Source organism: Peromyscus californicus, unplaced genomic scaffold (assembly GCF_007827085.1).
Source record: "Peromyscus californicus insignis strain IS unplaced genomic scaffold, ASM782708v3 Scaffold_5__1_contigs__length_169319896, whole genome shotgun sequence".
NCBI classification, from domain to species: Eukaryota; Metazoa; Chordata; class Mammalia; order Rodentia; family Cricetidae; genus Peromyscus; species Peromyscus californicus.
The window spans coordinates 145,438,711-145,463,888 of record NW_026294573.1 but is presented as its reverse complement, the minus strand read 5'-3'; the positions used below and the strand labels follow the sequence as shown (position 1 = coordinate 145,463,888).

Below are 25,178 nucleotides of genomic sequence, written 5' to 3'. Positions count from 1 at the left end.
ATCTATTACCACCATTTTCTGCTTGTGGTATGATAGTTGTAGATTGCAATTAGCTTCAGTACTTGTCTTTCTTGGAATACTTAAGAAAATTCGTGGTTTCATTGCACCCCCTATTGGAAGTACTAGATATGACGTGTTTATTGGAAACCATTTACAGCCCAAATTGTGCTGATCTATTTGATTTTCTTTGCTTCATTCCTTCAAGGAACAGTATATTAGTCTAAGTTTTGTTATTTGTTCATTTCAGAACTCTAGGAGAATTTATTGTCTCCTTTGCACACCTATGGAATTGGTGTATGGCTCCAGAATCCATACTGCTTTTTGTAAAGGTTTTTAAATTACATATTTGAATTTGACACTTAATATTTTACTTTGTACTAAATATTATTTGTAATAAAAACCCTGATTTTAAGTGAGTACTGCATCTGAGATATGCCACGTGCCTCCCATTCTTTCTTTGCAAGTTTTTGAGTTACCAGACCCACTGTTTATTGCTAGCCATCATTCTCCTCAGCCTTCTGGGAGTGTTTTCAGATTGCATTCTGCTCTCTCAGTCCTTCTCTTGTTGAGACTTTAGTTCTTTTTTCCTTCTCTGGCTCCTTCCATCTGTTTGGCAAGTACAGACCTTATCTCTCAGTAAAATAAAGCCTTTGACTCCCGTCAGCCCCAGCCCCTGTGTTCACAGGAGTAACCACACTTTTGAAAGAACACACTCCGTAGAATCACCCTTTTGCTTTACTTTTTGTTCATGCTTTAACTCGTAGTCTAGCTTCTGCCTCTGCACCATCTCCACGGAAGAAGAAAGATGTGTACAGAAACAGAAACGAGGAGGCGGAGAGTACTGACTAGGTTCTGAACCGGGGCTGGTAACACATGAGTTTGGGAAAGTGTGGGGCCCGCTTTGTGGTTCTCAATCTGTGCCGCTTCGGCTTTCCTGTCTAGGAAGTCAGTGAAGAGCACACCCCACCTCACACTAGAACTCTTCGTGTGATCCCATTGGATGCTTTTCTCCGCACACGTGGAATGGTCCCCAGTGAGGAGACTGTCACAAACACTGGGAGGCAATGGAAGAAGGGTCGAGACTAGGGACTTGTATAATTATATCAGGATATTTATGTGATCACCAGTGAAACAGAAATAAAAACATATTTATGCTTTAGAAATGTTTTATTAAGCAATTAGCGTAACACGTGTTAAACTTTTTCCCCTTCGTGAATTTATTCTGTCACTGAGGATCTGTACTTTGATTTCTCACACGCAGCACTGATGATTCCAATATGAGGTCAAACCCTCACAGTGTCCTTGTAGCAACAGTTTGTTTGTTGTGTGACGTTGGGGGTATATCTATCTTACAGTCTGATAAGGACAACGGTATTGTGGAATGTCATCATTAACATCCACTTTTGTAAGTCCTACTTATCTGAGCCTGGGGGTCTGACTTTCAGATACATGTTTCTGAAGCTGACAGGGTGTTCCTTATCACTCACGCTTCAGATTGTGGGTCGGCCAGCTCTCCTCACTCTGGTCCTTACTCCACCAACGGTGTCTTCCTCCTGACTTGTCAGGAGTGCCGGTGCTTATCACCTTGTTTAGTCTGTGTGGAATTCCGTCTTTTCCAGTGCCCCTTTTTATGAAACCTTAGTCCTTGCCTTCTTCTGACATGAATGGCATTTTATGGAAACTGAAAGCATTTGCTCTTAGACCATTTTTTTAAAGGAAAAAAAGTCTATGGCTGGATTAGTTTCTTCTTTAAAAGTCCCTTTGAAAGTATTTACATCTGCTGAGCAATTAAGGCCAATTTTAAGTATCTCCTATGTTTGCTGAAGTAGGGGAGCAAATGGCATATGGAAATGGGAAAAATACACAGCTCTTAGCCAAGTGCAGTCATCTTGCTATGTGTGCTAATGCCATATCTAACTGTTGGAATTTCCCATTAATACTTGAGTGTTACTTTGTTATGTTCTGTAATTATTTTAGAAGTCCAGAGTGCTGAACATGAAGGAAAAGAACAAATCCAGTCTCTTCTCCAGGAATCAGTACACACAGAATATGGTATGATTTTAATTCTGTTTCGCACAAGTTACTAAAATAGTTGAGTTTCTATAACTCCATTCAGAGTAATTATAGATCAACTACTATTGGGGGCGGGGGGACACACTGGACATGCTTTTCAAAATCCCACCTCACTGTGGAGGAGTTTTATGAACATATTTAATTTTAAAATCATAGGAATAAGTGAGCATAAATAATTCAAGGCTGATGTTCCATCACGAATTAACAGGAGAGTAGGTTGGAGTGACCAACAGAGGCCAGTGAGCCTGGGGAGTCAGAACAGTGACCATCACAGGCCAGTGAGCTTGGGGAGTCAGAACAGTGACCATCACAGGCCAGTGAGCTTGGGGAGTCAGTACAGTGACCAACACAGGCCAGTGAGCTTGGGGAGTCAGAACAGTGACCAACAGAGGCCAGTGAGCCTGGGGAGTCAGAACAGTGACCATCACAGGCCAGTGAGCTTGGGGAGTCAGAACAGTGACCATCACAGGCCAGTGAGCTTGGGGAGTCAGAACAGTGACCAACACAGGCCAGTGAGCTTGGGGAGTCAGTACAGTGACCAACACAGGCCAGTGAGCTTGGGGAGTCAGAACAGTGACCAACAGAGGCCAGTGAGCCTGGGGAGTCAGAACAGGGACCGACACAGGCCGATGAGCCTGGGGAGTCAGAACAGTGACTAACACAGGCCAGTGAGCTTGGGGAGTCAGAACAGTGACCAACACAAGCCAGTGAGCCTGGCTGCTTGTCTTGTCACAGTCTTCTCTGCCTTCATGAGCCGTCCTCCATCCTGAGGAGGGGTGCTTCACCCTCAGGAAGGATCTTAACCTTCAAGAATAACCTATCTTTAGGGGCTCTTCAGCCATCAGGAGTGATCCTGACCCACCAGAACGATCTTTCTTTCTCACAATTTTCTTGATGTTTGGTGATTACCCAAGCAAAACATGAGGAACAGTTTTACAGGTCATGCTGTCAGAGACCAGGAAGTAACCTCCCAGGGCTTGGCTCTGGTTTCTTGTGCTGCGTTCTGTGTAGAGAATATGAATGATAATCAAGCATTTGGTGTGCCAGAATTTCATAGGGATATTCCTAGAAAGACCTCCTGATAAAAGCACGCAGCATGACCCCAGAATGTAACTTATGTCGGGGTTGTGAAGGGGCAGGACATTGGTACCCTGGTATCCTGTTGTCTTAGTGAGATCTGAGGAAAGCCTAAAGGGAAGAAGCATTATCTCATGAAAATAACACCTCACAGTTTGACTGGACGCTGCTGGTGGCTGCTGGGAATGTGGGAAGGGTTGTCCCTTATAATTCTTTGCAGGCTACGTCACTTGAGTGCGTTTCCCCCCATAGCACACACAGACTGCAGGTCTCCCTGCCCACCCCTGGAACCCAGCTCAAGCACAGGGAAGATGAAATTTAAGTACTGAATTCGGTGTGATAAGCTGAGGACTGCCCTGGTGACTCCCAGGGTACTCAGTGAGGCTTGCCAGGCCGAGGACGCAGAAGCTCGCTAGAAAGAATGCATTGCCTCTTAGAGCAGACGGTGCTTCACCTGGCCGTTGTTGTAATTAGAGGCCCAAGGACAACAAGAATGCAAAGATAGTCAGAATGGCTGGCACTTTAGATGCATGGGTAGAGAATGAGGATAGAAAAGGACACTTGATTTGAAGAGGAGTTGAAGCTGCTGGGAGGTGTATAGGAGTACAGTCTGTCCTGCCTACAGTCTGAGGAATAGGCAGGAGCATGCCTGTGTGCAGCGGAGAGACCAACTATGAAGTCAAGATGGCGGGCTTGCAGAGGCGTGGGGAGGTGCAGCAGCTGTTTGTCCACGGCCCAGTGCCTAAGGTGAACAGCTAACCAGAAGAGGAAAGAATCCTAGAGCTGAGCTTCCTGCTGCGCCTTCTTGCTTCTGTTTTATACCCTTAAAGAGGCTTTCTCCATGGACAGTTACGTGGATGGTCCATGGCTTCAGACATCATTTATTGTTGCTCTTCTGCTCCTGCCAATGCCACCAGTGACTTGTCTAAAGTCTTACTGTACCCGGTTGCTCACAGCACAGCTCCGTTTGGGTATGCCGTGGGTGACTCCGGCTGCAGCTGTGTCTGAAGGCTTTCTTCTCCACTGCAGAGCCTCACAGCTCCATCCGCCCTTCCCCATGCCAGTTGCTCTTACTTGAGCTTTTTGTACTTTCGTTAATAATTTTGTCTGTGGTGAGGAAAAGAGAGCACATCCTGGGGCTCACTACACTGGGCACTGCCAGCTCTCTGTGCTGTCGCACTTTCCCTGTGTGGCTGATGCTACTATCCAACTCTGAAACGTGAGGGACGTTGCTCAAACCACAAAGCTAATTCATGGCAGATGCAGGGTAGCAATGGAGTTTACAGGCCCCGGGAGGTCATGCGCAGTCAGTCTGATGAGATTTGAAGATGGGGTAGAAATGAGAAACACACACAAGCAGATGACACAGCACATGCAAAGGCCCTGTGATACATGAGCTGGAATTGTTTCAGGAGACAGCGACAGCAAGCTGAGCGAGAGGCAGAGACTGAGCCTGAAAAGGCAGAACTGATAAGGCCACACCCAGCACAGAGTGGCGAGAACAGAAACAGACCTAGTGAATGCCACTGCAGGGCCGTGACGGGAGGCGGCAGAGGAAGCTAAGGCACAGGAGTCAGAACGTGGTGAGAGCAACTTGGACAGGGCTTGCTGCCGGAAACAGTGGCGCATCCACTCAACAGCAGTGCCGACTGCTAGTGGTGCACATCACAGAACTTCTCTAGAGGGCATGAAGGAAAGAGGGCTGTCCCTCACTCAGTGGGCAGTCATAGTTCCCGGGAGCAGTTGAATGTGGTGGTGGTTTTGTGGATGGCAGGTCTGAAAGGAGGAGAAACTCTAGCGCAGGTGATGATGTAAAGATGGGAGGCAGATCCTGTGCTCCCTCTGTAGCTCTGAGAATCAGTCATTGGGATCTGTGAAAGCAAAAATTGTACTGACCTCCACCCCCCACTGTATCACATACCGTGGCCATAATGTCTGCTGTGTGAGATGCAGTGGCAAAATTAGCACATTTTTTTCCTCAGTGTGAAGATTTTGTAGCTACCTCAAATGTAATTTTCTTTCTTTAAAAAAAAAATCAATTATAAAAAAAAAAGTATGAGTATTATTCCTTGGCATGGCCAACATCACTATTCTTGTGCTCTGGAGCCATTTTTACATTAAGTAAGGGTTCCTGTATCATAAATAACTGTGCCACTAAATCTGATGATGCTTGGCTGGTAGGTGACTAATGGGCAGGTTGAGTATACAGTGTTGATGAGCCTAGACCAAAAGGTGATTCATATCGCAGAGGGGATGGAGAGAGATGAAGAAGGATTTCATTACTAGGAATTGAAAATATTTAAAGGTATTTGAACTGTTTATTACTGGAATTTTAAGGTTTCATATTGTGGTTGGCCCCAGAGACATAAAATTTCAGAAAGCAAAACTGCAGATAAAGGCACCTTCTATAAAGTATCTGCACAAATGGGTCTATATGATTCAGTGAAACTGAGCATCACCATGCCGCAGTACTCAGAATCACTAAGAAGGGCTCCTTGTGGTCGTGGGGGCAGTCTAATAGCAGCAGAGAGAATCTTGTTGTTTCTATAGTAATTGTAATGGTAATGACCACACTAGAGACTTATGATGGGCCAGGAATATTCCTAAGTATTTTCATCCTCCTACTAATACTCGGAATAGATAATTATTATTCCATTTTTATGGAAGGGAATCTCAGGCATGGAGTATGTAGTTTGTCTACACTCAGCTGATGTAAAGAGCCTGTATCCGGAGCTTGCCTCCTGAGACTCCACACGCCCAACCACAGCCTAGTCCAGCTCACTCAGGTTCTCCAAATGGAGTGTTGTTTACAAAAAGTCACCTGCTAGGAACCGTACAAGCCACTGTGGAGTAACCTGAGGGTAAGGTCACAGTCTAAACTATATTGAAATGGAATAATGTAGCATGTTCACTCAGTATCCCCTAAAAAATTCAGTGGAGAACTTTATACCTCTACTAACTAAAATAGCTAAGGCTAGGTCAGTCTAGATGCACAGTGTGAGGTATATCTGTGTTAGCAGGCAACGAGCTGCTCTCCACACTAAAACACTTAAGTTGTTGATTATAGTTGCTACATGGAATTTGACAGTTCTCAATGAAAGGTCTTGGGGTGACCTTTTTTCTGACTCAGGGATCATAAAAGAGATGTATGTATTATTAATTATAAAGTCACTTGTTAATTCATCAAGTATTTGGGAGTGCCTCCATTGACTACTCATGGTCCTATTTGCATAGTATGCAGTATGAGCAACATGATGAGGTGACTGTCCTCTGTGAGTTCACATTGTAATGAGAATTGACTCTCAGACTAGCACTCGCCAGATTGAGAAAATGGCTTTAGAGGGGACAGTGGCTAAGGCTCCTGGGATGGCTGCAGATGGGCCTGTCTAGGTTGGCTGCTGCTGTGGACTCCTAATGTTTCCCTTGCTCACTGTTTCTCCTTGTTGAAGACCCACAGCTGGAAGCAGAGGGGCCAGCAGGAGAACCACAGCCAGAGGTTGAGGACTTCCTCCTTACAGTGACTGATGGAGATGGCAGATTTGAGGCCCTGGAACCTGGGGCAGTTCATGAAGGTAGAACACATTTGTTTTAAAATAGTTGATAGGAGGGCTGGAAAAGATGGCTCAGTGCTTCAGAGCACTGGCTGTTCTTCAGAGGATCCAAGTTCAATTCCCAGCACCCACATGGCAGCTCACGACTGTCTGTAACTCTAGTTCCAGAGGATCTGACGTCCTCACACAGACATGAATGCAGGCCAAACACCAATGCACATAAAATCAATAAATAAAATAACTGATAGTTTATAGTGTAATTGTTAAAATGTTCCTAAAATTCCTTTAAGAGCAATATTTAATTTTATCTAAATATTTTGAGGATTTAGCTTAATGCTCCAAAGTGAATGACTTTTCTCTAAAATAAAATAATACCCGATTTCTTTGAAAGCCTGAAGGAAACCCATAAATAAGAGGATTTCTGATCATGGTGAGTGCCGTGCTTTAGCAAACCTCTCCTGTGTGGCACCACCTAGGTGCCATGTGATACATGAAGTTCAAGTCACGAGAACCACTGCCCTTGCTGTCTGTCCCTGGGTTTTGTTCAGACAGCACTGTCTCCCTGTACTGGGCAGAGCGCAGTTTGTGGCTTCCATAGCACATGTCCCCAGACATTTTTTGTAAGTAGCAAGTGTTTTCAGCCAGTGGAGAATTCAGTCGATGCTAGGACTCTCAGCTGCTCTTGTAGCACAAAGACAATAATCAGCTGTAATTAATTGGGTAAAAAAAGCCTGTGTTTCCATATACAAAACCAGCTAACAAATGGTTGCAAAAACTGCAAGTCAAAAACAGCAAAGCATACACACTTCTGGCATAATATGCTGGGAAATTTCTTTAGTGTTAGGCGGCTTCTAATATATGAAGATTTTCTAGAAATTTCCATCTAAGCCTGCTTAGAGCAAGAGAGGCACTCTCTGTAGAAAGTGATAGCATTGGTGGGCAGCATCCACGCCAATGATCAGAAATGTATATAGTATATATTTTATGTGCGTGTCAAAGTGCAGCCTAAAGTGCTTTTGAACATACATCTGTTTTCAGCTGCATTGCACATAGAAAACAGATGTTGATGGACAAGGTTACAGCATTCAAACTCATCATTCATGTCCTGATTCTGTGGGAACAGGTTTCTAATTTCTGAGTAAAGACGCTCCAGCAACGATGTCCCCATTTTCATGGTGTCATGCTTGTCTCTCTTGTCTTTGGCTAAGATGGTTCAGAATGGTTTACAGAGGCTCAGAATTTTTATTGAGGTGCTGCTAATTTGCAATTCACATGGATTTGATATTTGAAGCAGGAAGGGTTTAATATTAGCATGGCTAGGAGGTCAGCTCTGGACTGGAAGAAATACTTCTAAGAAGTCCGTAAGTTAAAGAAACCTTATTTTCTATCATAATCTTTGATAAAAACAGATTAAATTTGAACCAAAAAGTTTTATCATTGAGAGTCTTTTTAAAAATATTTGCACCTTCTGATCTATCAAATTAAATATACAAAGATTGAATCATAAAAAAATAGATAAGGGAGATGGAGTGGCCTTGTTGGAAAGAAGGGCCCTGTAGAGAGTACAGAGGATGAAGAGAAGGTGATGGAGGATGAATGTGATCAGAACATATTCTGTACGTCGACACAATTGTCAAAGGATGTCTAAAGAACACAAAAGTTATAGTGGTGAGGTCAAAGGGTGGCATTTTTATTATTGGAGGAAGGGAGCTCAGTGACCCGGGCATTTTCTGTGCATGCCTGGTGGCACATGTCTACAGTCCGTTAGTCGGAAGCCAGGCTGGACGGTGAGACCTTGTTTCAAAAATAAACAGAAACCCAGGTGTGGTGGTACATGCATTTAATGCCAGCATTCAGGAGGCAGAGGCCGGTGGATCTCTGTGAGTTCTAGGCCAGCCTGGTCTCTGGAGAGTTCTACACCAGCCGTAGCCACCAAGTGAGACCTTGTCTGAAAACAAAACCAGCCAACCACCAACCAATTCAAAACCAAACCAAACCAGGAAGACATACTCTCCTTTTGCTTTGCAAACATACCAAGTCTCCTCTATTCTTGTTTCATCTGTGTTTTCAACATGCATTTCCACTTTAGAAAAGAGTGGGGCAAAGCTAGTAACCAGAATGCCCAGTGGAGTGTGAAATGGACTGATGCTTTGCACCTTTCCTGCATTCAGCCCCTGTGGTCACTGCGTGGATTGCTTTCTCTCTTTTCCTCAGGTTTTGGTGTGTGTCAACACTGGAACTGTTGGGTGGGTAAAGTAAGAATGCATGAGATGTGTGGTGTAAAGTAGTGATTAAATGATAGAGACTTAATTGTTATTTCCATGCTTTATTTTGATAGTTTTATAATAAAATCATTGATAAGCATTGGAATTACCTGAATTATCATTCAAAATAGACATATAGACATATAGCAGATACATATACCATATATGAGAGAGTAGTAATATCAACCTAATGCTTTTTTTTTTTCTTTCAGAAACAGAGGATAGTTACCATATGGAAGAGACAGGTAAGATTTTTATTAGTCTTTATTAATTAGAGTGAATCTTCCTCTAACAGCATCATGAGTTACATAAAATACTATTTATTAATATTTTTAAATTATTCAGTGTATCATGACATATAGCTAATAATGTTATTTGTGTTTTATTTATATTCATTTTCTGAATATAAATTCCAAGTAATGGAATTGCTCTGTCAAAATATGCAAGGAGTTGTATTTTGTTTTGATGGTATATACCTGTAATTTCAGACTCAGAAAGTGGAAGTGGGAAGGTTGTTAGTTCAAAACTCCCCTGGGTTATATAGTGCAAACTTGTCAAAACACACACACACACACACACACACACACACACACACACACACCACCACCACCACCACCACCACCACCACCACCACCACTACCACCACAACCACCACCAATAACAACAAACCACGGTGCCTCACACCTATAATCCCAGAATCTGACAGGCTGAGACAAGACAATTACCATGAGGCCAGCCTGGGCTATTAAGTAAGACCTGTCTCAAACAAAACAAAAGAAAGAGGAAGGAAAATAAACAATCACAAAACAATGTGCATACATGCTTTATATCCTTAAATTGTGAAGTTGGCGAAAGATCTATATCATGTTTTCATGCATGTCATGAGACCCTAGAAAGCATGTCCATGCTCAAGCTGGATCTCTCGTCTTTCAGGGAGCCTATTTTGACTAGTTTTTCTTCTAGTATCAGAGCAAATGACCCTTGGTGTTAGTGAGTGGCCTTTAGGACCCGAATCCCTTCAGTGCTGTAGATCTGTAAACACTGGCCTGTGACAGTCTGAGTCAGTCTGTTAAGATCCTATGTACAGTGCTCCCTTGTGGGAAGAGGACTGACCTGTGCTGTCCCCATAGGTTTTGAACTGCTGACTGGCTGAATTTGGATATGCCACAAGAGACTGTAGCTCTGCGGCTTTATGCATGGATTATAAATTCATTGCTGTTGGAAACTGCCTTATCTTTGTATTTGGCATTAAGTATAGTTCACATAAGTTTGTTCTCTGAGTGAACATGGTAGAGCACAGGATTTGTGTCTTTCTGGTTGTAGGTATCACATATAAGCCTTATTTGAGACATTTTAACTTCCCCTTTCCTAATTTATAGCATCCCAGGACCATCCAAATGATGTGGAAGAGATGTTGCAAGAGCAAGAAAGCTCAGGTCTGTAAATATTAAAATTACCAATGTGTTTTCTGTTGGAGGTTGTGACTTAGGACGGCTCAAGTTGGTGAATGGTTTACTCTGATTTCCCACAGAGGTATCTTGACAATTCTTGCAGTTGCTCATATCCCCTAGGTGACAGAGTTTTCTGCATATCATTTAACAGTACAAGGTAAATGAACAGAAAAGGATGCCTTTCTTCACACCGTTGGGGCTCCTTTAAAGGGGCACTGGAATGGAAGAGCGCCGATGTCATAGAGGCAGGAGGCTGCAAGCCTTAGTCTGCTCCTTAACCATCTTTAGACAGCAGCTTGTGGGACTCTTCGTGTGTTAAATTTTATTAAAGAGAGTAGTAGTACATGTGTTAGTTCTTATTGCTGTGACAAAATAGCCGAGAGAGGTCATTTTTCAAGGACGAAACCATTTTTCAGTTTCATTAACATACTGGCTTTCATTATGGTATTTTCATTCATTTATACAGTGTACATTATATATTTACACACACTCCTACCATCCACTGTTCTCTGGCTTTCCCATCATTCTCCTTTCCTCCGTTTTTCCAAATGGTCCTCCTGCTCTTGTGTTTTGTCTCTTCCTTTCTTTCCTTCTTTCTCCCCTTCCTCTTCCTCCCCTTTAAATAAAGTTTTCACAGGAGAGCAAACGCATTGGTCTCTCAGATTCTGACTTCCTTCCCTTAACTTGACATCTTCAGTTCAATCACTGACTTCAAATGACATAGTCATGTTCCTTATGGCGAAACGAAACATCACTCTTGATTTATACCACCTTGTCTATATCTAATCATTGGACACTTAGGCTGACTCCATGAGTTGGCTGTTGTAAATCGGGTCACAGCAGATGTACACGTGCAGGTGTCTCTGTTGTATACAGACGTAGACTCCCTAAGTATATATCCTGGTGTGGGAGAGCGGGATCAAACCATGGAGGGAAGACTTCTCTCTCCTCATAGAATCAGATTTCCATTATTATTCTTGTTATTTTTAGTGGTGATGCTGGGGTTTGAACCCAGGGCCACCTAAGTACTAGGCAAGCGCCCTACCACTGCACTACTTCCCAGCCCAGAATCCTGTGTTTTAGGTTTGGATTTACGAGCTCCATTGCTTTGGGCCTGAGGCAAAGCAGAATGTTATGCAGCAGGAGCGGATGGCAGAGTGAGGCTACTCACATCATGATACCTGGGAAGCAAAAAGCGTGTGAAGGGAGGGCAAGCGATATTCAACGACCCCCGAGTGACACAATGACCTATTTCCTCTAGTAAGGCCCCACCTCCTAACAGCCCATTCAGCCATGAATTCATTGATGGATTAATCCATTGATGAGGTTAACACCTTATGATCAATCACCTCTTGATAGTGCCCCTGACTGGGGCCCTAGCCTCCAACACAGGAGCCTTTGGGGACATTTTATATCCAGGGCACAACAGTATCTACCTTATAAGGTTTTCCAGGTTAGAATTAATTTAAACTCTTCTAGAATGGTGTCTGTGATTTGTGTGCTGTTTGCTATTAGGCAAAATCTTTCTTTTCTTGTCTTTTTTAGATCCCAGCGAAGCAGCAAGAGAGGCAGATGAGCCGCAGCAGGGTGCAGGTATTGATGGGCATTGCCATTCGCATTTCAATCATGGAAGGGTCTTCAGTGCTACTGTGTTTATTTGGTGGCTTTTTCTGTCAAAGACTAAAGATGCAGTTTCAGTAGGACTTTTTTGTCCTGTATCAAAGGTAGTTTATTAAAGGAATATCGTGTGCTTGTCTCCTCCTACCGACAGCTCCACTGTGACAAAGCGGGCCACGAACTCCTAGTGCTAAGTTTTTATAGATTATTAGCAGGAATTTTTATGAGAATAATTTTCCTTCTTTTACATTCATTCTATTTGGACAGAGGCACACGTTTGTAACTGCAGCATTAATTAGATATCTGTGTTTAAGATAAGGTTTTTTAGTATTTGTTTTTTCCTTTTTTCTTTAGTTACACAGCTTATTTTGTCTTAAATCTCCATTTTTTGCAGAGGAAGCAACACACCAAGACTATGATGAACCAGGTTTGTAAATATTTCTTAACCCTCAGCCATTTATTTGTTTAAAAATTTATTTATAGTTTAAGTATCAAATATGGAGAATTATGTTCTAAGACATAAATATCATGCAACATTCAAAGGAGTAACCATCTTGAAAGAATTCATAGGGGAAAATTTTCACCTGTTTCCGTAGCCTAGATAATACCTTACTTTATTTTGCTTTTTACAAATTGCAGTTAGAAGCCTTTTAAAGCATTGATGCTGTTTTACACTCACCCCTTCTGACTAACTTATGAATGAATGACCTCTTCAGTCAGAGTTTGTTTCTATAAAGCCGTCCTCTCCTGGAGGTGACTTCCATGGCATTTTGTCCTGGTCGGGGAGCCCGAGAGCTGGGCTCTGGCCGGAAGTCCTCGTAGTCTGTGTGGAAGTGGGGCAGGCTGGTGTTAGGTGGCTTGCACTGCCCTTGTCTCCAGGTACCTCCAGCACTGTTTTCTTGGATTCCACCAAATAGATTGTTTTCCCAGCTTTCTGGGCAAGAGAAGTAAGGTTGGGGAAGGTAGATAAACTGCTCAAGATTCTCTGAGTAAGTAATAGAGTTGCATTGTTTTTAATTGGAGCATCTTCAGAACCACTGTGTGAAGACAGATGTCGGCTGAGAGTAACTGAGTAGACAGGAAGAAGGCTGAGAAAATGGGTGGGAACCGATCTCAGTATGAGGACCTGTTGTCCTGTAGCTGACTGCAGCATTGAAATTCAGATCTGTGAGCTGTGAGGTTATGGGAGCCCTACTTCAAGGAGTTACAACTTTTTGAGAGCTGGCAAAGTGCACGGAGAAAAGAAAAATGACAGTCTGTGTGTAGGTGTGACATGCTATTTGTTATGTATGTATTTAAGATTTGGGAAAGTATCAAGATCACTATCTATAATGGCTGTTTCTAATGGGATATAAATGATAAGCTTAGGTTGTCTTTGCATACAGTTTTTTAAAAAATTAAAAAACTTGGCCATTGAGATACCATTAAATTTTCAGTCTTGAATTTGAAGAAGAAATGGGAATTTAGACGTTAAAAATTATGTCTAGAGCTAAGATACGGGATATTTTTTCTGCATTCTTCCAATCATTGTTATGGTTTTAAAAAACATGGTTGGTCTACAGTGTTCAGACTAGCTCAGATTTAGAGGAATCTAAAATCAAATGGAACAAGACTTAAGTTGGATATCACACTCAATAGCAGTTTTTGTTTGTTTTGTTTTTGAGACAGGGTTTCTCTGTGTAGTTTTGGTGCCTGTCCTGGAACTCGCTCTGTAGACCAGGCTGGCCTCGAACTCACAGAGATCCGCCTGCCTCTGCCTCCCAAGTGCTGGGCTTAAAGGCGTGCGCCACCACCGCCCAGCATAGTAAGTGTTATTTTAAAATGTTAACGAAAGGTAGTGACTATGACCTGACCTAAATGGACACCAGGATTTGGTAGGATGCTTTGCATTACCTTGCTATATATAAGTGAAGCTCCATCAGGTAGAAACAGTGGAAGAACATCATGTCCATTCTCCCTCAAACTCTCCAGAACCTGTAAACACATGCCTTTCCACCTCACAGATGTCCCTGAAAGCATCAAGCCTGCAGTGCACAGCCTAGGAAGTGATGTCACAGCCTTGCTAGCCCACTTATTTATTTACGTGTTATCTATCAGTAGCATAGGCTGCTGGAGCAGCTGTTGTAAAGGACACGTGTTTGGTGTTCTCACAGACTTTATAGTGTGGCAGGAGGAAGAAATTAGCCAGTGATTCTAGTGCAGCCTTCTGTTAGCTGACAGGTACTTGTGGGAGCCGGTTCATTGCAGAGCAAGTCTGTAATAAAAGACAGGTTGGCTTGTGGATTAGGTCCATGGCGATGAGTGTGCTTGGTGATGTCTGTTTATAGATTCTGGGGGTGAGAGAGGGATGGAGCTAAAATGGATCTGTGATCCATGTCCAGAGGAAATGTGTAGACAAGGTCAAGAACAACTCTGTCCTCTTGGGGTGGCACGCAGGGGCACTGCAAAGTCAGATCTGCGTCCTGAATACACTAAGAAGTCTGGCGGATAATGAGCTGGAGATAGACAAGGGGGGGTAGTGGAGAGGTGGTTAGGTGATGGTAGTGACTGAAGTCTGACCTGTCCTCTAAGTCATATTTAGGTCAGTTGAGGACCCACAGGAGGTAAGTTCCAGAAAGGGATGTTTGGTGGGGCCTGGTGCTTCTAGGAGCCACGTTCGAGCTGTGTGCTGCTCTGCTACTGTTCAGTGGACAGATTGGATGGCAGTGATGGCGGTTTATGCCAGGAAAGCGGGGTGGTGGCAGTAAAGGTGGAGGGCGGTGGACATAGCTGAGCAGTGTCTGGAGGGTAAAACTGTTAGGGCTTGCAGCATGTAGGTAGATGGGAAGTCGGGAAACAAGGAGCCAAGAACGGTGACTCCTGCCGGCTTGATGGATGGTGGGCTTTTTTCTAAGAAAAGAGAAACTGGGAGGCAGGGAATTCTTGAGCCCAGTTTCATGCAAACTGATAGTGAGGGTGCTTTGAGCTCCCCAAGAGGTGAGACCAGAGAAGCCATTTGATGGTGTTCAGCTTGCAGCGGAGTCCAGTGCTCGGGGATTCCTGTGATTGGAGCCAGACTGAATCCTCTAATAAGAGGACAGTGGGACCCAGGGTAGGTCCTGTGTTGGGGAGCAGGATTCTACTGCCTGGAATAAAAAGCTCTGCGTGATTAAGAGGACAGGGGGTCAAGGGTAGATTCTGTGTCTAGGAGCACACCTCTACTGCCTGGTAGTACTACCTTTTCTTAAAAGGACTGGGTGAGGGAGAAGATCAAGAATGAGAAAGGAGAGAGCCCTGCAAGCCCAGGGTGGATGTTGGAGCAAGGCCTGTTGCTAAGAGATCCTTTTAGGTGGGGCCTAGAAGTATCCTGAGTTTAATGCTGTCACTGTGCGCATGGGGTCATTTTCAGGCACTGATAGGAGTGGGTTGAGTAGAGACGCTCCATGTCAGTCACTGAAGAAATCTGACTTAGGTAGAAGAAACAGGGCAAAAGTCACCTGGCCCAAGAAAGACCTGGCCTCACTCCCGAATCTGTAGAGGTTTGTCTGTACCTGTTGAAGTGCTAACTGCCGGGTGGCATGCTTGTCCTCTAATACCAAGAGTAATGTCTAAAACGTAGTCAGTACTCAAAAGCAGTTCTTCCTTTATGTATAAATGGACAGATTTATCACCACTGAGGCAGACTAGCAGGTTTGTTTTTGGTGTACCAGACACTGGAAGCATTTTAGAAGGTCGGTTGACAGGAAATTGCCTGCCGCTGGGTGTGGGGGAGGGCCGTGGGGACACACTGTTTGCATCAAAGCACCGAAACTCCAGGCCCTGTGGCAACAGATGGCAGCGGGGACGGGCACTGGGCCCTGGTTACCATGGTAAATTAAAGGTCCTGTCAGCCTGTTCCTGCAAAGAGGGGAGCAGCAGGGATGTTTGTCCCCAGGTTACCATCTGAGAAGCAATCCCTGTGCAAACTAGAGACTGCCTGGTAAGAGCGGAGCTCCGGGATAGTCAGCAGGCTAGGGCTCACACAGACAGGAAGAGAACAGAAAGAAGAATCGGCATCAACCGGCTAACCTTGCTGACAAGCGATTGCGGCAGGAGCTGGTACTTGCCTCTGTGCGGGAAGGAGCATATGAAGTTACCATCTCCCGTGGCTAGCCAGTGGCTAACCTTTGAACCCAGACTGTTTGTTTTACATCATTTAGCCGCACTCCTCCCGTCCTGCCTCTGTCTGTAATACACATTGTTAGAGAGTGGGCCTGGGAGTTAAAACATTTGTGAATGAAATAAGGACCTTGTTGCTTGTCACTGTTACTTGGTGCCACCTGATTTTTTTTTCTGCTTACTTCATAGTCTATGAACATTCAGAAAACGAAGGGATAGAGGTTTCAGGTGAGTTTTTCCAGTGTTAACTGTGTATTTTTACCTGCATAGCTGTGGAGCAAAGAAGAGATAGAAGAAACACAATAGATTTCTCAAGCCACTAAGAAGTCACTAGGAATTGTCAAACATGGGGTCTACAGTGAGATTGGTGTTAGGATGGCCCACAGACTCCAAACCTGAAGATACTCCAGGCCCTGTATAAAACAGCGCAGCATCTGCAGCCTGTAACCTGTGTGTGTTTTCCAAGCACTTTGAGCCAGCCCTGCATCACCCACCTGGAATGCCATTTGAATGCTATGTCAGTAGGTCAGTTCCTTCTACCGTGAAGGGAATAATGACAGGAGAGCGGTATCTGTACAGGTTCACTTTTCTTTTTTCCCTGGGTGTTTCTGATCCTTCGTTGGTGAATATGAGGATGTAGAACCCATGGGCACAGAAGAATTTTTATTTTACATCCGAAGAGTAAGATTAGTCTCTTTGATTAAACAGTTAAGAATTAAAGTTGATTTGTGGTGAAATACTCAGGAGTCTCCCATAAGGAAATCCAGCCTAGACAAAGCTTTCTGGGTGGATTTTAGCTACTTTAGGGATCTAGGTCAGTGGTTCTCAACCTGTGGGTCACAACCCATTTGGGGGTCAAAGACCCTTTGACAGGGACTACCTGTCAAAATACCTGTGGAAAACACAGATATTTACCTTATGATTCATAACAGTAGCAAAATTGCAGTTATGAAGTGGCAACAAAATAATTTTATGGTTGCGGGGGCAGGGGGTGGGGGCGGGTGTCACCACAACATGAGGAACTGTATTAAAGGGTCGCAGCATTAGGAAGGTTGAGAACCACTAATCTAAGTGGAGGTGAGTTAATGTGTTTGGTTTATTTTTTTTAGATAATGCCATAGAAGATTCCAGCATAATTTCAGAAGGTAGGTTATTTTTATGAAGATGATCCTATACTCTGTATCAAAGTAGATCATTTATTGAAAACACATGCTGAGCTGTGTGTTTACCCAGGGCTCAGGGGCTCGCAGTGTGGGGGTGGATGAAGCCAGTAGAGTTCTTTTCCATGAGGCTGTCTTTCTACTGGCCATCCGTAGTAAAAGAAGAGACAGTGACTGAAACAGGCTGCTGTGAGAAAAACAGACATGTGTCAAGGGGTGCCCTTGTTTACCAGTCAGTGACCACTTCGGAAAAGGCACGCTGGTGATAAAGGGTCATTCTGCGTGGAGATGGGCTGGAAGTTTCATGATTCATGATGTCATTTAGATGCAAAGGAGGGAAAATGTAGTTACTGCTTGTTTGGTTGATAGGGTTTCTTGGAAATGAAAGGATGTTTCCTGAAAAGTAAAAGTAGTTGCTTATACTCAGTTAAGTAGCAGTATTTCAGTACAGCAGATTCAATAATTCTTAGTGTACAGCAAGTTCCACATGGATTGTCTTGACTGGTCCTTATGGTAGACACTGAGGAGGAGATGGGGCAAAGATTTTTGTGTTTTTTGTTTTGTTTGTTTTTTTATACAAATGTGCTGAAATTGGAACAAGGCCTAGTGAGACCTGGGTGATCCTGGTTCATCCTGGTTCCTCAGGCATAGTAGCTGAGTGTCCCTTCCCTGGAGTCCTGAAGTTGACTGTGAGCATGCATGCTTTCTCAGCAGAAGGCTGCCATGTAAAGTAAGGAGAGGTTTCCTTGAAGAATTCCTCTTAGAGTTTTTAATTTATACTTTTTGTCAGGCTAGAAATAGAGCCCCTGCCATGGGTAAACACCCCACTGAGATACGGTGCAGCTAAGGGTTAGTGTCTTTGAGCTTGGTTTGGCAGACTGCATTGAAGTGTAATTTGAGGAAATGTGTGTGAAGGATTGGTGACTAGATTTACCTTCCTGTGCACATGCAATGTGGAGATGCCTGCACAGGTATAACCTCTGCATTCAGATAGGAGTCAGGTACCAGTGACAGAAAACCAAAACCCTTAAAGGAGAGTTTTATAGAACCTTCTTGGCTTGAAAATAATAAACACCAGGGTTCTATAGAGGAACAGAACCTACATAATGAGCATATATTCCAAAAGGCTGTCTGTTAGGTTGGCTTGTCTGGCGTGAGCTAGGTGGCCCAACAATGACTGGCTGCACACTGGGGGGACCAAGACCCTAGGAATGGTGTCAGTACACAGCTGGATGCCTCAGCAGTCCAGGATGGTGATGACCTGGGGACCCCCACAGAGCTGCTGGTCTTCCATGCAGTTGGAAGGCCAGTGGAGCTGAGTTCTGACGGCAGTGAATGACGAGGCTGTGGGATGGCTGTGCTCACCAGCAGGAGGCGACACTGCTCTTCTGCAGCCTCTGTGCGTCTGGGTTGCTGCTGAAGATTCTACCTCTTTGTGAGCACATCTCACCTCTCAGTTAATCCTGCCGGGGTCTGCCCAGAGCTGTGTCTCTTCCTTGATTCCACATTCAGTCAAGTTGACAGTCAGGACTGACCACCACAGTCACCGTATGTGATTTAACCACACAAAGTGAGTCTCCTGCCTTTGCCTTCCCAGTGCTGGGATCAAAGACCTGCACCACACCTGGCTGAATCGTGATCCTAATTGGTCTTATTCAATAAAAACCCAGAGTCCAATATTTTTCTTTTTAGAACAAGATCCCTGATTCTAATCTCCTTTGTTTAGCTTTTCTCCTGACCATTACAACTTGTAACCAACCACCCTAAACAATGACAAATGTCCATAACCCACTGAATGACCAAAAACCGCCCATCCCACCTCTTGGGAATGTGGGCTTACTATTCTTAAAATTATGTCCTGCTGTCTGGGGGCAATGGCATCTTCAGAGGACCCTGAAAAAGAAAATAGGTTAATTGTCAAGTCCTGAGAGAGCTAGTCCTATATCATTTGTTATCCAGTCTCTGTATAATGGGAAAGTGCTGGGCTGTGTCAAGTCCTGGCCAGCGTAGTCTGTGAGGCTGGGTAATCTCAGCCAGCCACCTTGAATTGAATTGTCCTGAGCAGTTTGTAGTCCAAAGTGGATCTTTAGGTGGTGTTTTTCAGCTTAGTGGAGTTCCCATAGTTCAGGTGGAGTCGTCATTGTGGGACCCCATCATCTCTTTGGAGACTTCAGAGATCGCATTAGGTTAAATCACTCCTTTTCTTGGTAATTTATTCCGGGTAGTTCTCCCTTCTCCTTTGGATGCTTATTTGTCCAAAGGTCTTTAAATTCCTCAAGATGGCTGTTTTTATTTTCCTGGAAAGACAAAAACAAAACACTCCCAACTTAACTTTGGGGAGTTTCCTTTTTGGCAAGTTATATCTGATCAAATGAAAAGCATTTGTTAGTTTTGTAAGTTAGTTTAGATTGGATGGCCATGCTGTTTGATAAACTGTCACCTTTTCTAATCAAGATCTAGTAAGGTGACTGGATAAATTAAGGTTGAGTGTTTGAAAACCTTGGGCTCTTCCTTTCTAATTTTATAATATAGTGATGAGGTTGGTTCTCCTTTAAATTCCTCTGCCTGGGTCTGAATATCTCCATGATCTGTTTTAATAAGTTTTTCTAAGGGCCATATCTTAGCACTCATATCAACCAACTTTTTTAGAGATAAACCAAGAATTATCAAACTGACAGTAAGGATTATCGAAATGATAATTTAAATTATGTCAATCCTGGTTAAGTTGATTATCCCTTCATATAATTGTTCCCTTTTTAAGCCATGCATTGCATAATCATACAGAGACCTAACTCCTTCCATCATAATAGTGTTTCCCAATTTTTTAATGTGGGGTAAAACTCTCTTTTTACTAATTTCCCTCTTTAAGAATTCTTAGTTGTCTCACCAAATCTGTTGATGATGGTGATGAAGATGACTGTTAAGTGTGAGGCTGACTGCTGTTGTGTAGAACAGTAGAAGCCTGAGTGAGTGTCAAGGCAGCTACCTAGTGTGGCAGCAGCCTGAGGAGGGGTCCAAGGAAAGCCCACAACCCACAGGTAGAGAAAAAGCCAAAGAGTCAGCTGTCTGCACAGGGGAATGTGCAAAAGTGACTGACTCCGGCATCGTTTGGAGCCCAAGCGCCTGGAGAGTTTGCCGCAGAGAGGCTGCAACAGCAACAACAACAACAACAACAACAACAACAACAACAACAACAAATCCCAAACTTGCTCAGAGGGCTGGGGGAATAAAAGAAAGGCAAACCTAGCCGGCAAGGCGGTGACTCCCACAGGATGTGCTGGTGGCTGCAGAGCCACAGGCAAGTAGCTTTTTCATGAATTTGTACCCCCAAAGTTGGATGCCAGGTGAAGTGCAATCCTAATTAGTCTTATTAAATAAAAACCCAGAGTCAGATATTAGGGTGAAAGCTGAAAGATCAGAGAAGCAGAGCAGCAGCCACTAGAGAGTTCTTACCTCAGTGTGCGAGATTCTGTCTCTATGAATCCTCAGACTGAATGGGCCTGAGATCCTGTCTCTACCCGCCTTATATCCCTGTCTCCACCTCCCTAGTGCTGGGATCAAAGGTGTGCACCACCACCACCATATGGTGTCTGGTTAACTAGTGGCTAGCTCTGCCCTCTGATCTCCAGGCAAGCTTTGTCAGAATACAAACAAAATATCATACAACGCCTGCCTCTTACAATTCTTAAGAAACAAAAACTAACAATCTTACGTCTAAGGTAGTGTTAAATGGGTTGCTAGGTTTGAAGAAGAAAATTAGTACGTGACATAATTTTTAGAGGGAATCTAATTGACTGGTGATGTCTGCTGTCTACTTATAATCAACTGGTGATGCCTGCCATCTTCCTAGATGTCTTGAATTGAAGCAGCAAAAGAAAGAAGTTAAAGTTCACACCCACGTCTTTGAGTCATCTTAGAATATCTGATCCTAGGGGTTGGAGAGTTCAGTGGTAGCTCATGCTGGTGTGCAAGGCTCTAGATTTAGTGTGGAAGTGTTACAGTTCTGAGAGAAAAGCCTTTCCCAGTGGAAGTGTTGCAGTTCTGAGGGGAAAGGTATCCTGGCCGTCAGGAGCCAAGGAATACTACAAAGTCGAACCACACAAAAAGCCTCACACAGGAGATTTATTGGGGAAGACACAAGAGTGTCTACCTTTGCTGGAACAAGAAGCAGCAGGAAACTGAGCAGGAGCCAGGCTTTATATGGGGTTTCTTGGGGGTGGAGTTTTCCAGAGTTAGGATTGGTGGGATTTCAAAGTAAACCCAGGGATTGGTGGGATTTTGAGCTCAGGGATTAGTGGGTTTTGGTGAATTTTCAAACTCGGAAGTGGGCTCAGACCTTTTACCCTACACAGCACACAGCACCCAAAACATAAAAATAAAATACAGATTCATCTTGAAGATAACTTTTTTCCAAAACAACTTTATTGAGCATGGCATTTGATTTTAATATTCACTTGCAATTTAATTTTTTAAATGTTATTTAGTGTTACAACTATGAGGCAACACTTCAGGAAGAAGCAAGTGGAGTGTCATAGGGAGTAGTAGGGAGAGTGCACACATCTGAGGTCCTGATCCTGTCCACTATCCCCAAGGGAGAACAGTGACAACTTTTCAGTGACATTCTCTACAGAAGAAACAACGTGCTAGGCTGGTCTTTTTCCCCCTTGCATGTTGAGTCTGATGCAAAACTGTGGTGAAAACCTGGGTCTTAGTGCCTATCTGCTGGCTGTCAGCTGGGTCGTATCCTGAAGCTGGTTTTGCAAATGATTGAGGAGTATGCAGCCTTGCTCAACGTTAGCGAATTGTTTTGTCGTCATGATGTAAAAACCTAATGGTTTTATGACAGCCATAGGTGAATTTTCTAAAAATGATTTGCACAGCCATGATCTGCAGCATATAATAGATTGTTACTTTGTTTAATTTTAGAAATAAATGTCCCCTCCATGGAAGAACAGCAAGACACACCACCAGGTATGACATTTCCTTAGATCTAGTATGTTTTGCTTGTTTAAATTTAAAATACTGTTGGTATTTTAAATTTTCAAATTGGTATTTTAATTTAAAATTTAAAATGCTGTTGGTGGTTCAAATTCATAAAATACCTTATGAAACAGATCTATAGTGGATAAAAATCTTGAAGAGGACTTCTGTACTTAAAAACAAGACATTTGTGTTTTCATGACATGACAGAGTCATGGAAAACACATTCCGGCTTCAGACTAATACATGTGTGTTGTGTAGAATTTAAGGCATGTTTAGCAAAGTTCTGTATGAGCTTGCCATTGTAGATGCTGGTTGAGATGCAGAGCCCAAGTTAGGGATTTGTGGTTTTTATTTTTCCATTTTGATTGTCAAGGTGTTTGTTTGTGGATATAGAAATGGTTGTCTCAGGGTGAAATGAAACAGGGTGTCCCTCTTGGTCCTGGCTTCCCGGCCTTCTGCAGGGCATCATCAGTGCCCAGGGCAGCCTAGCCTATGCAGGGCTAGTCATAGCCCCCAGCATGGCACCCACAGTCACTACCAACACTAGTGAATGCAGAGAAGGCAGTGGCCCTGGAGCCAAGGCTGTTGCTCTCCAGTGCTCTTCAGAGGTGGTGTTAAACTATCAGTTGATCAGGGATTGGTGTGGACAGGGAAAGGATGTTTTGCTCGACTTCCTTACATTTCTTCTCCAGTCATATTTCTTACCAGTTCTGCATTGTATTGCTTTCCTTTTTGTGACATCTTGGTTCACTTCTTAGTCCTTCTCAGATTGTGTGCAGTACAAATCTTTAGCAGTGATGTGGATAACCACTATAGATTTTGGTAGGAGTAATTGTACCTGCCAGAATGAATGGAATACTGAATTTCAGAATGAAAAATAGCCAGTAAATAAATTAAAAATTTTAATTTAGAAATTAAAAATAATGAATATTTTTGGTTGTGCGTCAGTGTGTCTTGGTTTATTTGGTGGATGGGATGTTTCAGGTTTTGGTAGTTTTCATACCATGTACGTATATGCTAATATGCAGAAACTTTTAATTTAGAGACCCGATTCATTGGTATTACAGTATGAACGGGATAAGGTATCCATGGAGACATTTATATGATGACTGTGGAACAATGTATATTTTGTTATTTCAAATAGGCAGGCAGGGCAAGCGAAGCTGAAACTTTTATTGCTTTTCTGTTTCTTGTTGCACACTGTTTGACATTGACGGGCAGAGCAGGTTATAGGGTTAGCATTTTGGTGATTATAAATCTCTAAAGAAAAGCATTTGAGAAATAATGAATTTCCAAAGAGTATTTTTCTAGTTGTAGTCTATACTTTTTAATTTATTATTGACCTAACTGCACTGAAAGCAATTGAGCCTATACATCTCTGTGCTTGTATTTCAGTGTCTTACAAACTGATACCCTATTTGTTTTGGAACATACACATAAAATAGCAAGTGGTTACTGAGGTAACGTAGTAAGGTGCTTTGTAAAGACAGATACTTTCCAACCTCACTAAAAGCACACAGAGCTGAAGATGTGATCCACGGCAGAGATCCCAGTGTGTGATGAGGTCTCAGGGAATGGTGGATGTGGCTGTCTCTGTTCAGGAATTAATTGGCATGATCTGCGAGGTAGAGCAAAGGGAGCAGGAACCCTGAAGGAACTAATCAAGAACTTGGCCCCGTAACTGGGTTTTGTAAAAGCTTCCCAGACACTCTGCATGGCTGTAACTCTACATGGCTATAATTTGACTTTGCTGCAAGAAAGTGTGATGCTCAGATTCGACAGTAGTCATTTTGAACCTTTGCATGTGGCTTACTCATTTCCTGTATCCTAAACCATTACTTCATATTATAGTTTGCATTATATAATCATATGGAAAAACAATCAACCTATATTAATGATATTTTGGTTCAGTCAATTGACTGCTTTTGCCAAAGTGTTGATTGCTTGTCTGATGGCAAGAGCTGTGGGAACACAGCCATCAGGTCTGACCCTCACTAGAGCCCTTCTCTGGAAAGCTGAACTGGAGGACTTCTGCAGAATGCTAAATCTTTGCCTTCCTTGATCATACCAGGCCTAGGCCATGCCGTCTCTCTGTTGGTTACTAAAGTCCATGATGATGTATTTACTAGTGTTGCTCCCATAAGGTATTATGGCCATATAAACAGTCACAGGGTAAGAAGCAGTGAGAGCTAAGACTCATCAAGCGTTAGATGGGTGTTTTTTAGGACACTTCATGGGTGTCCTAACAACACCGAAGAGGCTTGATTTGCAGTTGTGTTAATTTTGCATGTGAGGATGCTAAGGTGTGGCAAGGCTGTGACCTTCCTCAGACGACGAGAAGGAGTGCAATGGAAAAACAAATGGTGATTCCAGATCCCACCATCCTGCTGTTTTCTAGAATATTCCAAGTAAATGGAGGTGATAGAGCTGATGGAAGTTTCTGGGGGCTTTTTGAGTGTGATGAATTAGACTCGCCATGTCCCTGCATGCCTTTCGCAATCTTCCTTGGTTTATCATTCAGGACTGGGGCTTGTGGAAGATTTGTGGCATGAAGCAAAGTTTTCTAATAATGTAACTTTTGCTTCCTTTGTAAACATGTTGGTGCTTTGTAGTGTATGAAAGATCAGTCTTAAGAAATGATAATTCTGATACTAGAAATTAAATATTTTGAATGCCAGATATTTTTTAAATTGACTAAAATATTTATACCCCTCATTTTTTTAAAACAAGTTTTTACCTTTCTCCTTAAATTCGCATTTTTATTTGAAGTCACCCAGTATGTTCCTAGATCCACATAGCACCAATGGAATGACTTAGGAAGGAGTCATTTATGAAGTTCCATAGAGTAATATTTTTGCCAAACAG

At 43.1% G+C, this 25,178-nt stretch overlaps 1 protein-coding gene across 7 annotated transcripts in view; it reads left to right on the top strand.

Moving 5' to 3' along the window:
• Asph (aspartate beta-hydroxylase) overlaps nt 1-25,178 on the top strand; it is a 226,473-nt gene that overhangs the window by 71,655 nt on the left and 129,640 nt on the right. For 5 of the 7 annotated variants that reach the window (XM_052716096.1, XM_052716090.1, XM_052716089.1 and 2 more), the window contains 9 exons: nt 1,978-2,052; nt 6,600-6,722; nt 9,178-9,210; nt 10,345-10,401; nt 11,962-12,009; nt 12,428-12,460; nt 16,360-16,398; nt 17,280-17,315; nt 22,257-22,301. In XM_052716096.1, coding sequence (XP_052572056.1) covers nt 1,978-2,052; nt 6,600-6,722; nt 9,178-9,210; nt 10,345-10,401; nt 11,962-12,009; nt 12,428-12,460; nt 16,360-16,398; nt 17,280-17,315; nt 22,257-22,301 — 489 coding nt within the window. The remainder of the gene's footprint in view (nt 1-1,977; nt 2,053-6,599; nt 6,723-9,177; nt 9,211-10,344; nt 10,402-11,961; nt 12,010-12,427; nt 12,461-16,359; nt 16,399-17,279; nt 17,316-22,256; nt 22,302-25,178) is intronic. The other 2 variants (XM_052716095.1, XM_052716093.1) reach the window with 1 other exon arrangement.